This window comes from Gallinula chloropus (assembly GCF_964237585.1).
Source record: "Gallinula chloropus genome assembly, chromosome: 14".
Taxonomy (NCBI): domain Eukaryota; kingdom Metazoa; phylum Chordata; class Aves; order Gruiformes; family Rallidae; genus Gallinula; species Gallinula chloropus.
This window is the reverse complement of record NC_140099.1, coordinates 3,208,184-3,223,766: the sequence shown is the minus strand read 5'-3', so window position 1 is coordinate 3,223,766 and position 15,583 is coordinate 3,208,184. Positions and strand designations below refer to the sequence as shown.

Sequence of the window (15,583 nt, the reverse complement as noted above, 5' to 3'; positions counted from 1 at the left end):
TGTATACAGATAAGTGTGACAGACATTCCAGATACATTCATTGCATCACACACACACAGAGACTTTTTTACAGCAGTATGGCTGTGACATAGCATTTAGAGAGTTCAGCACTTCTCATGGACTGGTAGTTGGCTTCTGCCCCATACCATTCCCAGAGATGTGCAAAGCTCTTTAAATGCTTTGCCTGCTACATACTGCTGTTAAAGTGAAGACCCTGCTAAAGCCAAGCTTACTGGCCTTCCCTTAGCAAACTAGTGCACCTCTTCCAAAAGCAACTAGCTCTCTTCTCCCTATTCAAAACAATAAAACTGCATCAAGAAAGACCAATAAAATGGAAGAGACAAGGAACAATAAACATGAGGGAGAACCCAACCATTCCATACGTGATATAGCGGTAGGGAAGCTCAACCTCCATGCGCTGCCTTGCTTTCCGGACATCCTCATGTGGGATGCGAAATATTTTACATGCTAGTGGAATAGTGGCTTTTTTCATGGCCACTTTTGTTAGCAACAGAACAATTACTCCAATCAACAACCTCAATATGGCTTTTCCAAACACAGTCACAGTGAGAGAGGAGAGAGATAAAGGTAAGGTATCCGGAGGAGGATCCAGCTTTAGACCCATTAGGTAGTTAACGTGAGAGCCACAGGCTACTCCAGCGCCACAGCCCAGTATCTGAGCTGTGTCTCCTCGAGATGTGCTCCAGGTGTCTAAGGTGAAAGAGAAGATGCCCAGGGCTAAATGGAGACTGATGATAATTAAAGGTGCGTATTTGTAAGTTAAGTTGAAGTTATCAATCAGGTCCACGACTGGATGGAAGACAACCAAGATGAGAATGGCATACAGAAATCCAGCAATAACATCCTGTTGAAGAGAAAGAGATATGGTTTCAGTGTTACAGCCATTCAAAAAAATAAGCAAGCTGTATCAGCATGGAGACAAGCCTAGTTGCTCTGCTGCCAAAAGTGACTTCTGGATTCCCATCTTTTCTCATTTAAGATATTGCATCTTTTTTATATCAAAGATAAGGAATTGCATTTGATCACCTAATAATAGACATCTGCATCACGATCAGATGATGAATGATCATGATCATAGCTTCATTCGTGATTAAGTGATCCATGATCAAAGTTGCAGATTGACATATCTGCTGGCTACAGTGGTCCTTCCTTGCCCAGGGCTGGGGCACTGCAGCCTACAGTCATCAGAGAGCTAGTCCAGCTAAAGAAGTTCTGCCTAAACTTAGTTTGCCGGAGTAGCTTAGCACTGGATCTAAGTGCCTGGGTGCCAACATGCAGCACGCTGGCAGCAACAGCTGGTAGTGCAGTTGAGGACCACACAGCTAGGCAGTAGAGTGGCTTAGACTTTCCACTGAAGCTTCAGAATTAACAGTACTTCAGAAATGGAGAATTGTTTCCATCTACTAAAGGAGAAGATGTAAATTCTGGGGCTTTATGCTTGATTTCCAGTTTTATATTGTTTTAAGTATGTCTTTTCTTAATTAAAGGGTTACCTAATTACTTCTATATTTATCATTCAATTTCAGTTACCATTGATTATTCAGTCAGTTGCACAGAATTATCTGCAGCTTTATTCACCTTTATTTGTTAAGAAGGAATTTGTTGAAAGCTTTTCAGAAACCCAAGCACTAGAACCCAGATCACATTAATTCACATGCTTATCAACTTTCCTATAGGAGCCAGGAGGCGGGACATTCGTCAGCAGTTTTTGTATTGTTCCATCTTCAATGAATCATTTTTATTCGTTTCCACTAATGAGAGCTTTCATTAAACATTCAATACAATTGACTGATAAGAAAGACTTATTTCAGAAGCAGCCTCAACAACCTTCTGCCATATACCTTCTCCCAGTACCTGAAGGGACCTACAAGAGTGCTGGGGAAGGACTTTTGAAGGGCATGTAGTGATAGGACAAGGGGGAATGATGTTAAATTGGAAGGGGGTAGATTTAGATTGGATATTAGGAACAAATTCCTCACTGTGAAGGTAGTGAGGCCCTGGCACAAGGCGCCCAGAGAAGCTGTAGCTGACCCCTCCCTGGCAGGGTTCAAGGCCGGGCTGGATGGGGCTATGGGCAGCCGGGTCCAGTGAGAGGTGTCCCTGCCTATGGCAGAGGGTTGGAACTTGAAGATCTCTGAGGTCCCTTCCAACCCTCAGCATTCTGTGATTCTGTATTTGCCATGCTACTTGCCCTCATCTTAGAGACCATGGTTGATTTACATTATAGCTAACACATGGTTAATTGTATTCACTCAAATACTACAGAGAATTCAGATATGAAACTACTGAATAGCCCAGTGTGCATGAAGCATCACTGTTGCATGACTGCTCTATGAGATTAGCTGTCAGCTGACAGATCAGTTCACCCTGTTATCCTACATACAAGCAGTTCGACTTGGGAAGCCTCCTGATCACTAATGCAAATGTCATTCAGTTTTTCTGAGCTGCCTTATTTTCATATTTCCATTACACTGTTCATCTATGAGCTTTAATACTCATGACCAGGCTTACTGTTTTCTGTCTGTGAGCTTTTCTCCTTCTAACAAGTGATTGTCAAAACACCCTCATTTGGTTCTTTAAAAACTAGTCTAGGGTAAGTGAAACCCTAGCATTTAATATGACACTGAAATGCACATGCTTTGGGTAGCTGATGTAGAACCCAGTGGACATTAACCACATTCTCATCCAGCAACATTATTTTTATTCTCTAGGGGAAAGTTAATCAATGCTTTGCTGGGGTCACCAATATCTGCACTAAAATTCCTATTAAGCATCAGCTAAGTCTCAACTGTAGGTTGAGTTTATAAAAGAAGATTTTGAAAGAATAATATAAATTAACATAAGTTTGATACCTACTTTTAGATATTGAATCAATTTCTCTACTGAAGAAATGTAACATTCTGTTCCTATATTGTAGGACAGTCTAAAAAAATCTATATACACAATTACTGCACTGTAAAACCTTAAGTGTGATGGAAGCTTATGAAATCAGAACAACATTACAACAGAAGTTTAGTAGGATTATTTTCTTACCAAAATTGAATGCATTCCCATATAAATTCGACTACAGCAAACCAAAGAACACCAGCAGAATGCAAGTATCAGTCCAAACATAAGGGGATACTGGTAGGGAAAAAATGGGAGAGATTATATTAGAATTTGGGAAGAAAAAAAACACTCTAAGAATATTATGACTAAATCCAATGAACATAGTTTATGTTTATCCTTTTCTTTGCCCTAGCCCATCCAAGCCTATTAGACCACCTTGATTAAGTCCACTTTTCATAAAGTCAAATCATTAAGTCAAACTCATTCAACTTCTTCCTTGTCCCCTTACTTCACATTTCAGAGCCTCAGCTGTAGCCTTTCAGGCAAAGCAGTAAGAATGGAGCAGTCAGCTTTGCCATGTTACCATATCCTAGACTGGCCACATGGGCAGAGACAAGCCTTGTGTTACAAAGCTGTGGTAGAGGTTACCCAAGGTGAAGCAGCTATATAACGTACCAGTACTGTTAATTACCCAGGCAGAATCTAGAAGCTTCACCCAAGAAGGAAGAACTCATAATCATTTGCAAATAAACTCAACTCCCTACATGCTGTTTTAGTTTCTGCAATCCCTGAGCATCAGGATCAAACTCCTGGAAGAGTGAACTTGTTTGTTCTCTACAAACTTGTAAGATTTCCTACTTCAATCCACATTTATTAAACAAAACCATGGGATAATTATTTCCAATTATACCACCTTTTGGAAGATTATTTTTTATTATTAAGGACTGTTTGCCAGGAACAAAATACTTTGTTTTAGTAGACATGTGTCACCATGAATAGAAACATTATTTTAACTTTTTTAGGTTTTGGATAAGTGCTAAATTCACATCTTACAGGGTGGTAAGAAATACTTTCCTCACTACCATATTGCAAAGAGTTGCACAAGACAGGATACAGCTTCCTTTCTTCAGTATTAAAAATAATTAGTTCCACAAAAGCAGCAGTGACAAGACAAAATGGCACATTTCCAAAATTGTTTTACTTCCTACATGAAAGCAATGATAAACATTTTCAATATAAACAGGCAGTTTGTATTTATATTCAATGTACTTGAAGCTCAGAAGAAAATTTACAGGCCATTTTCTTGCCCTTTCCCTTGCTCCTTTTATAGGTAAGCTAAAGCGTAAATTATCCAACAAATTAGAGAAGGTATCTTTAATCTTACAGGACAAAGCTGTATATCCTCTGTGAAGATGGCTTAATAGATTGATAACCTTTTCTTAAACCTTTCATAGAAAGGCTTAGAAGCTTGCCAGGCTTCTGCATTATCCCAACATTCTTTGAATTTTTAGCTCCAGGACCATGTTAACATGACAAACCTAAAAACCTTGAACAGAAAAGTCATGAAGCTTAAGTTTCACATAAACAGATTTCCCATCTACAAGCTGTACCCAAACAAAATTACGTATTTAATGATTCATTCTAACAATTTTAGCAAGACCAATGAAGTGCCAGGCTCAGCAGGCTACAGCAACTAATGATACTGTGGGTAAGAAGCTGGGACTCTGGGGGGGACAAGAGGTTAGAGCAGCTAAACAGAAAGACCCTAAGAACAAAGAGTGTGAAGGGAAAGGTGCATTCAAGGATTCTTGTTTTAAGAGTTCTGGGCAGGTCGTTGTAAACACTAGGGAGAGTAGGACAGATTCTGAAAGTGAAGAGAAATGCTTCCTCTCAGTTAGGAATTCTGAAGGGAGAGGTGCTTGAAAAAGACGATGACTGTCAGAAACTCCCAACTCTGAAGAAAATTGTGGAAAGAGTATTTTGGCACTTTTTTATAATAGTATTGAGAATAAATACCCATTAAAAGATCTGAAAACACCAGCTAGTTAAGTTCCTCTGCGGCAAAGCATCTGTATCCAAGAGCTCAATCATTTCCCTATCACATCCCAAATAAAAATTATATAGTTAACTAATTCACATATTCTTACAGTAGTAAAGAATTTTTAACTTAAACCCAGACAAATTATTCTTATTGAAATAGCTTTAGCATGACATGTCTACAAATACATGTGCAGTATCAAGCACATGCTGATTTATGGTATTTTTAATGCATGGTAATAACAACCACACAAATCCCACACAGTTTCTTTCTACTCAACAGGTCTTACTCACTACAGTGTACCTAGCTGTACTATATCCAGTCTACTATAAAAAAGCAGAAAATTGGAATAATTATACTAAATTTCCCCTGCAATATTCTTCCACGATACAACAGTTGATTTTGTGATTAGTTCCCACTCAAAACATTCTCCTCTACACTCCACTGTGTCACCAACGCATTTGGACAACTATCAGTTTATGTTTGAAGATTGCTTATCAGCAAAATAACTATCAGTTCAGGTAAAGACATCATTAAAAATAAAGTACAGGAATAAAATTTCATCTAAAAGAAAAAGTTTTAACCCTCATCTGTCCTGGTTTCTTTTGTTATATCCACATCTCCCTGCATTGCTCACATAATTGATCTGATTTTTGTCCCACAACCCATCTGTGGTGCATCACAAAGCCACACGTATGTACCCTCGGGGGGGTCTGTAGTTCACTGGCTTCCTTAGACATTAACAGAAATCAAGCACAAGAAGCTCCCTGCTTCAATACAAGTTAAGCACAATATGCTGCCTCCTCCTTGGCCTGTTTTCACTCAGACCTTTTAAAAGCAGCTGCTAGGTTTGAGAATTCCTAGAACACCAAACTGGTAGCACCTGCTCAGACCTGCCTCGAGGTGATAATGCAGCTGCATATTTTGTCCTCACATGTAGGGATAAGTGTACAAGGTGACTAGAGGAGAATATTAACACTCCCACACACCTTGTAGCTCAGCAAGACGACTGTTCAGCAGCATTCCAAGTCGTAACACCAACAGGAGACATCACCTTGATCCTTATAAAAACGCTGATACCATAAACTCCAAATTATTGTCTGAAAATAATGAAATATTAAGGTACTAGAAAGCATTTTCTAAATGTCATTTCATCTAGAAAGCAGCTGCCTGCATGTCTTTTTCATGTATGCATTGCTTATACCATGGTTGTAAATATCCATAACCTCCCACTGCTGAGGTATATGAAATCTCCCCAACTACCAGAACATCTTCTATTAGCTCAGTGCCTTGAGGGTATTAGCATTTATCATCAGCCCTGCTTCACAACAAACAGCAGACTTCACCAAGCTTCTCTCCCAGTCACAAATGAATCTTCAAAGAAAAAAAAAAGAACCAAACAGCTTTTATTATGTTTTCCCATAAAATGTGCCTATTTTAAGTAAAAATGAATGTGAAAACTTTAATACAAACTAATCTCAAGCATTTGTGGAAGAAACCCATAAAAGCAACTCATTTCTTTATGCTTGATTTTGGGTCTTATTTTGGAAAACATGGGCATGTACAAATTTGAAAATTAACAATTATCAATTACCTTGGAATTAACAACTTTTAGATCTTTTCTACATAGCTGCATATAGACACCATGACAGTCTCTGAGTATAAGAAAGATTAAAGCAAGACTGCTGAATCCCAGCAATTTGTCCCACGGTTCCAAGCATGCCAAATCAGACCTAGAGAGGCACAAGATTGACAGAAGATCACATGTTCACTTCTGCCCTCTTCCTCTTCATTGCTGTTCTTACTCATTTAGGCATCAGAAGGCAGACTGGCAGCATATCTCCTTTCAGATGAGGGTCAAAAAGACTGTCACAGATCACAGCTAGCAGAGGCACAGATAAAAGCCTGGTTTTATGCTCTCAGCTTGTTCTTTCTGATAACAGAATTGATGCATCTTCACTCTTGACCATTCTGGAGTCACTTAGACTCAAGATATCTGTCTCTAAAATGGCCTGTTCCTAATATCTCAAACCCTGCCCTCAATTAAGACCATCTTATGTATATCCTCAAAAGCTCATTATGCTTCCATTACTACTATGCCACCACAAAAAAAAACATCTGAGTATGGGGAGTATTTCTTGAACTGCATAATGTTTTCTTTTCTGTGAATCAAATAAAAACAACTACTTGTGATCTGAAAAATCATAACCTTAGATAAAAATAAAGGCACTCACATAAAAAAAGACACTCATATGTGATCAAAACCACATGCTGACTCAAAACCAACATTACCCTGGCATTTTTCCCTCACTGAGAAAAGAAATTGTATTCAATATTAGGTCACACCAATGATATTCAGCTTGCAAATTTTTTTTTCCAAAGGCCAGAGTACACCATTGAAAACATGCATAAGCATGTAGAACAAATACAGCATCAGGAGGTGAAGTGGAGGCAGATGGAATTCACAGCAAGGCAGAGACTAGAGACAAATGCAACACACAGACGTGTCTTTGTGGACATTCTGGCTTTAAAATGTTTGAATGAATGTTTCTTTGAAGGCATCCATAAAGAAAAGCATCAATGTATGTGTATCAATTCATAGAATGGTTTGGGTTGGAAAGGACCTCAAAGCCCATCAGCTCTAACCCTCTGCCACAGGCAGGGACACCCTCCACTAGCCCAGGTTGCCCAAAGCCCCATCCAACCTGTTCCTGAACCTTGCCAGGGAGGGGACAGCCACAGCTTCTCTGGGCACCCTGCACCAAGGCCTCACCACCCTCATAGGATTTTCCCCTATTAGGTAATCTAAGTCTACCCTTCTTCAGGGTGAGTGTCTGTGACCAACAGACAGACCAACAGGCAAAAAAGTTCAACTGGTTTCTTAAATCCCAATATTAAGATAAAGAAAAATCTAGGAATAAAGCTGATTAAAAAGACTTCTCAGCTTCTCACAGGCCTCAATTTTGTTTTCATATCCACAATCTTGCTTTGGCCATAAAATGAATTAAATTGGTCTTGTTTGGAAAATAACAGTGAAACTACTCCCAGTAAATCTCTGAGATGTTTATATCCTATGGTTTAATGGGAAATCCCCGTTTTATTTGATTACATCCTCTGCAATGGGCTCGCAAGCTTCTGACTGGGTTACACAGAAAACATTTTCCTCAAGAGCCAATCCTGCCCCCTCATCTTGATCTGACTTTTTGCCAAGAGTCTTAATAACATAACCATTGTTTCAAAAATGCTCATAAGGAAACAATCTGTCCCAAAAGCTTTGACCTAGGTCAAAAGATTCCTTCTCTCATAATGGAACATCCTTAAAACACACCCTAGAAGTTAATTTCTTTGCTTTTTTTAAGGTACATTCTACGCTGGAGAAATTTCCAGCATCCACAAAGGGTTCCAAGTTAAGTTTCTAATGTTTTCAGTGTTCTACAGTATTAGTGATTATTATTTTTATTAGAGTATGTAGCAACTCAGAACTTCAGCCTGATTTTGAGACTATTTTGGACCACAGCTGTCTGAAAGAATCCAAGCAGCACTTGCAGCATCGCACTTTCGATATTTGTGCTACATATTGGCAATAGTCATATGAAAAGCTATAGTCAGTGTCTATAGGAATGTCTCTGAGGCAGTGATTGATCAGATAACTACAAAGAACACAGCATAGAAGTGATTTTCTGGATGAAGCAGGAGAAGAGGATATTTAGAAAGGAAAGACCACTTATGAGTCATTTTAGGAAAAACAAACAGACAAAACTCTGTCTTTTCAAAAGAGGCCAAGTGGTAAATAACACCAGTTACTCTACATTTATCAATTATTTTTCTTTCTTCCACTGACCAACCAAATTTTATGCTTTTAAAGTCAGAAAGCATAAAAAATTGTGTGCACCACACATCATTACAAGAATCTCTTGCTTTAAATTCTGACATATCCCATGCCAGCCCTGCAGGCAGTTAAAAGGTTTACTTTTCTGCTACACATAGTATGAAAAGAAGTCAAAGACTCACAACAGAAATTAGAACCTGTTACTTCTTTTTCTTGCAATCACTACAAAACCAACCCCAAACAACCCTCCCTGAACACGCCCAGCAAGAATCACCTACAGCTTGCTGTTTATGCCTCCAATTTTTCTGTAAACTGAAGTTTTCTCAGGTTTCAACAACAGACACTATTGTAAAGTATGAGGAGTGCTTTACATGTGTGCAATCTACTAAAAGAAAACAAAATGGCTTGAGAAGTATTTCCTTTGAATCCTTTCTTCATCAAAAAAAAAAATCTGTATCTAACCTTACAGCATTTGTTTTTACGTATTTTCCCCCAAGATACTTTACTAATTAAAGATTTGCTTATACAAACCTGAAAAATGTATGTAATGCAAATCACCACAGTTAAACAGGCCAGGCTGCTGCCTATCTCTAGTAGAGATACCCCAACGGGACTTGTAAGAACTGGCTATGCTCTCTTCAAACTTTAAAGAGCACCTGAATTAAACAGGCTACACAACTTTTTCCAGCTTCCTTTATGAATAAACTGCAGGCATAGTATGGCCCAGGAAAGAAGATCTTACAAGTTAAATACACAAGGCAAGGCCAGTGCTGCTGACCCTCTGAATTCCCGTCACTCTCTCAAGAGCTCTTCATTGTGTAACTCTGGGTTTTCAGATCACTCTTCAACTATCCTTTTCACATCAAAAGAGTTTTTCTTTTGATTGTTTATTTTGAGAAATACACATAAGAAAACAAGCAGACAAGGCAAGCATACATCTCTGCCTAAGTTTCTTCACAACATTTTAGTGTTTCAGCCAAAATTCATTTGGGCTTCTCAGAAACAAGGCATCTCTTTCTGAAAGGAGTCTACACTTGCTCTTATACACAGACTTCTTGTACAGGAGAAGCCCCTATACATAGCTTCCCATTTTACCCTTACACCAACCTTTTACTGATAATTCCCAGCCTTTCAAAAAGGACATGCACTTAAAACTAGGTTTGGCTGGCTTCCTCTAAAATGCTCACTATAGCAGTGTCATGATTAAGACTATTCACCCAACAACCAATTATTCCCCATTCCCAGTGAGGAACTGAAAGTTAGCCTTTTGAAATGAAAGAGCAGGCAGGCAATTCTAGAGCTAATACTCAGTAGTGGTCAGTCAGAATCATGCAACAAGGCAGCCCTTTCCAAAATCCCACTGCAAATCCTGTCAGAGCCATCTCATTTGATTAGATTCATGAGCTTTGGTTGGTAACAGCACTGGTGCAGATGAAAAATATCTGGGTGTTTGACACACGACCACATGATATTCTTACACAATTGGTACTACAGAGACTACTAAGTAAATGAAAGCTCAGAACAGATGCACTCTACTGCAGGTTTAACTAGCAGCAGTGCTTGCTAAGGTCGCCATATCATCAGTGGGGTGGAAAGACAGTCACTGATGATAGGATTTGCTTATAAAACATGGGCAGACAAGTACATCAGGAGGACAATGCTGTCATATTTAGAGATCTAAACTGCTTCAGAAGATAAGCCCATTCAAACATTGGTTAATGTAGTCACAGAAGGCAGCTATTCATCACTGAGGGCTCTGGGCTCCTGCTGAATATCAACTTAAAGTTCGTTCAATGGGCTATGCTGAGTGTCAGCAGTTCCTGACTCAGCGCATAAATGCAGAGCTCAGGAAGGAGCATGAACCCATCACTTCCTAATCAGGACAACCACTGGCTGCATCCTAGAGGAGCTCTGCAAGAAAGGCCTGTTTTCTATCTCCTTGACTGATCCCCCAGCCAAAAGCAAACAGCAGGTAATGGCACATTCAGGTACTGTCCTAACTCGAGCACCATTTCTAACAGAACGTCTTGACACCTATTTGAAAACAGTTCAAAGCAACCAAATAAAATATTAAAAAGACATTTTCTAGTAGTGTCACATTATGGCTTTTGGAGAATTTGTAGGTAATAAGCAGAGCACGCTCTCTCTTCCTCCCTCTTCAGGACACTTTAAGCCAGCCCAGCTCAAACTGTCAGTATTTCAAAGCATACAGGTTTTCCCCCATGGGATAAAGGTGTACTTTTTTCCTACAATGTATCAAGATCTATACCCTCACTGCCTTTTAAGTGTTTGCTCTCCTTTCTGAAAGCATCAGAACTTCAAAGATGAAAAGAAAAATATCAACATCTGTAGCACTCCAAAATTCTCATGAGACCTTGGCACCGGCTTCATATTTCAAGGTTACTGGAGTGTCTTTGACACGAGTGGTTTATCCTGCTGAGGTTTAAGAACAACATACAAAGATTATGCAAGTAGAATAAAAAGTTTCAGGCAAGCTCTCACAATACAAGGAGAAATTGAAAAATTATGTTCCACAACAGACAAAACAGCTATTATGAAAGTTATCTTCACATGGAAATTGTTTCTGTATTAAAGTTGGTTGCATTGAATAGTCTTTGTTTCCAAAGCCTCTAATAGGGAAAATTTGCCACAACCATCTTTAAAACACATCATATGTGGAAAATAGTTTACTTGACCAATTTTGTTCATAAGCACATATTTTAGTTTATTATGTACAGCCAAAAATCCTTTTCAATACTACAGAAAAGGAAACAAACTGCAATAGCATTACTGACAGGCACTGAAAGTGAGGAAAGCACACACTTAATTCAACAGGCTAAAAGGAAGCCTACTGGAATTCAAACTTATTATTTTTAAGTGGACAGTTTGGGCCATGCCTAGAAAAATAAAGATTTGCTCTGCTGTCTATGTATGCCTATGGGAAAAACTCGCAGACTGTCTTTTTCTATAAAAAAGAACTATTACACAATAGTAGGAAGTCATAGCCTAGTAAAAGCAAACTCCAAATAAACTATACAGGAAAGTGATTACCTTCACTCTGGAGTAAACTTCTAGAGTAAGAGTGGATGTCTTTGGTTTCGTGACAAGCTCAATTAAAGTTACCTGTATTCCAGAACAAAAGTCCCAGCAGAGACTGTATCTGCCTAAACACACACTCCTCAGTATCACTTCCAGTACGATTTTTCTGAATAAACAATCCTAAAATGCAGACTTATTATGATCAGGGTCTGTATAATGCTTGCTTATGCTGAACATATAGGAAGACTGTACCCCAACATTTGCCAACAAGTTTAACCATCTGCATCTTATGATAAATATATATAAAGTAATAAAAATCAGAGTAATCATAAGCTCCCTTACCATAAATAGCTTTCCAAGAAGTTCTGAGGTCAGTCTTTTTTAAACACACATTTCCAGAATAGCACAACAAAAAGTTGTCCCATAGATTTTACACCCTTTCAACACTAGTAAAATACAGAGAACATAAGCAGCATTAGATGAAAGCTTAACCCTCTTTAGAGGTAAATTAAAAGGTTTTAACATGCCACAGGTTTACCTTTGTATTAATATTTGAAAATAACTTACAGATCAAAAGGTTGATGTTTTAAAGTGAACATTTTGAAATGGTAGAAGTTTATTTCAGAGGGTTACTATTCAAACCCATTTCGTGGGAAAAAGGAATTGAAATTAAGACTCATTTTGCTTCTCCATCGCTTCAGCATGGCTCTAAATTAATAACAAGGATAAATGCTTATGATTTTTTAATGTGCATCGTTATAAATATGTCTAGTCAATTAGAACACTGCTTCACAGACTGCAGTTGCAGAGCTGGCAAACCAGAGATCGAATTTGGCTCACTAAAAAAATACCATTTCACAGACTGTCAGTTTGCTGGTTCTATAAAAGCAACCAAGGGTTCTCCTCTGCACACATGACACCAGACTCTGCAAGACTAATTGACTAATACTACTAAATGAAGTTTCCCACATGCAAAGAAACCTGTTGAAGAAGAAACTGGATTTCTGTATCAGTCCTACACATCTAACAAGTAATAAACAAATATTCAGATTGTAGTAGTTATTAAAAAAAAAAAAATAAGATTAAGCATCTCAGTGAGAATTCAAAGAGTCATAAAACATGACGTTAGCTGATGCCTGCAGAACTCTAGCAGAGTGATACTTCATTTTCCTGGCAAGGAATATGAATCCTTAATAGGTTTCCTCTGGGCACGCTGTGCAGAAGTAAACACCATGAACTTTGGTTAAAGAGAGGCCAAATACAATCTCTAACCTTCAACTTTTTTCATTCAGGCACCCATTCTATATGCTGAGATGAAGCCACGAAGTGTCACACTGACAGCCGACAGCTGGTGATTGTTAACAGGAACTGGAAAGACAAGAATTTAGCCCCTGCATACAGTTTAAGAGTTCTCTCTACCAACATGACATACATCTGACTTTAAATAGCCAGGTATTATAATAAAAATTGGTAAACTTTAACAACTTATGTACTCATAAGACTTATTTATGTACATAAGACTTACTACATAACTTCTTGAACGTTACATCCAGACCCCTCAAAATCCTACAGTGGACGTTTGTTGCCTGGGAAAGCCTTCTCCCTCATTTACTATTGAAAGAGGTGCTGTGATTTTGTGAGCTGAGGCATGTTGTGCTGTATTTCTTGCTGTTCTTACTGTTGTCCATACCACAAACAGCGAGTGCCAAAGCACATGGCACAGCTTAGGTAAACCAGATCTCAATCTATAAAGGCAGTTTATTAATGAGAACTTGATCTATTCACCCAACGTGCAACAGTCAGATCCTAAGATTTTGCCAAATGAAGGGACTGAAAAGATCAGAGGCTATCAGCTCCTGCTAATTATTGGCACATTAACAGCTGTAAAAATCACCTGAAAAGCCACATACTCCTCAAGATAGAAAAATAATCGTTTCCAGTTTATAGGTGACAGAGCTAAAAGCATTAAAGAAAAAGCTAAAGCAACAAACGGACTCAAGCTACAAAGTGACTCAGAGCAAAAAAGGATCAGGAAGAAGCCCTTTAGTTCCTTGCTCTCTGCCAAAATTCCCAGTCGGGAAAACCAAACGCCCATTGAAATATCAGATGCCTATCCAAACTTTGCGCAAAGCACTCATTCTACAATAGATACGTTGAAAAAAACCCTCACAAGAATAAAATATAGACGGTTAAAGCAAACTTGTAGTGCATAATGAGCTAGCTGTTCATAAAGTCAACAGAACTTCCATTCAGAGTACAGAATTATTAGAACACCTTGTTACCTGAGCACTCCCTCAGATCATAGAAAAAAATAAGGAGGGGGAAGTCGGGGGAGAGTCGGGGGTCGGGGGGGATGGAGCCCGGGGGGAAGGAGGAGGAAAAAGAGGCAGGAATTTCTTATTTTACCCAAATTCTGCCCCTCTCTCTCCCCAGAAGAACTAAAGTCTGTCGTAGCTTTACACCCCGGCGCTGGAAAAAACCACGGCGGAGGAGGTGGTGAGCATTACCTGCCAGCGGCCGTAGCTGAGCAGCAGGAGCGCCAGGGGGATGGCGGTGCCCGACATGGCGTGGGTGGAGGGCATGCTGTACTCGGAGTTGTAGAAGACTTCCAGCTTCACCACGGGCGGGGAGGCAGGCCGCGGCCAGCGGATGACATCCTTGGTGCACTGCCCCAGGTACATCACGCACACCCAGATGATGATCAGCCTGCGGCCGAGCCAAGCGTCCAAGTTCCACATGCAGAAGGGGAAGAAGAGGATGTAGAAGAGCTCGTTGCCCAGCTCCGTGCCCAGGCTGAAGAGATAGTAGAGGAAGCGGCTGCGGGTGGAGAACTCCTGACTGCCGTCCTCCTCCGTGAGGGAGTTGCGGCGCGGCCTCCTCCTCCACTGCCGCAGGGGGGACGCCCCGCCAGGCACGGTCCCGTTGCCGGTGGGATGCCCCTGCTCGGCTGCCCGCTCCGCGGGGCCCCCGTTAGCCACCGGCCCTCGGCTCCCCTCTCGCTGCTCCGCGTCGGCCCAGCCCGAAGGCCCCTCCACTCCGCAGAGCCGCTGGAAGGCGGCCACTTTCCGCGGGTCCTGCAGGTGGGCGGCTAGCCGAGCCAGGCGCCGGCCGAAAGCCATCGCGGGAGGACGAGGCCGCCCGCAAGGGTCGGGGGCTGAGGGTTGCGGGGCGCTGCGCGGGCCGGCGGACAGGGAGCTGAGGGGGCTTCGCCCCAAGGGCGGCGGAGGGGATGGGGGTCCCCTGCGCGCCACGGGGAGGGAAGCCTTTCCCTGAGGTGAAACCCCGCTCAAGGGCGAGGCGTTGCGGAGCGACGGACACCGCCCGGCTCGGGCCGCCGCCGCCCTCGCCTCAGCCCGGCTCCCGTCGCCGCTCCGGCTCCGACTCTGCCCCCCGCGCTCCCGCGGCGCCCGCTCCGCCCGGCGCTCGCTCCCTCACGCGCGCGCCCGCCACCGCCCCTCGCCGTCACCACCACGCCTGCGCACAGCCCTCCCTCGCACACACAAGAACCCCCAGGGAAACCTCATCGCGGTGCGGATTGGCTCTGTATCTTTCTCGGTCCCGCCCCCCCCGCTGGCGGAGATAGCCAATCAGAGCCGGGCATTGCGCGAGGCAACGGGCGGCGTGCCTCGGCCTCGAGCGTGAGGCGCGGAGGCGGCCGCTGGCGGCTGGTGCGGGGGACAGTGGCCCTCGACCTGCCCAGGGGCGCAGGGGGCGCGTCGCTTCCTTCCCGCCGGCCGCGGCCTGTTCGCCGGCGCAACAGGCTCCCGGCGAGCTAGTTACCCTGCCGTGTGATTCGGGGCGAGCTGCTGCCCTCCTCTCCTCAGCCA

At 41.7% G+C, this 15,583-nt stretch overlaps 1 protein-coding gene across 1 annotated transcript; it reads right to left on the bottom strand.

Moving 5' to 3' along the window:
- Window positions 1-313: 313 nt before the first annotated feature.
- Window positions 314-14,875, bottom strand: SGPP1 (sphingosine-1-phosphate phosphatase 1; the record flags this gene model as incomplete). Its single annotated transcript, XM_084270568.1, has 3 exons — window positions 314-865; window positions 3,055-3,144; window positions 14,264-14,875. The coding sequence occupies 3 exons, from the start codon at window positions 14,873-14,875 to the stop codon at window positions 314-316; spliced, it is 1,254 nt and encodes a 417-aa protein (XP_084126694.1).
- Between the last annotated feature and the right edge of the window lie 708 nt (window positions 14,876-15,583).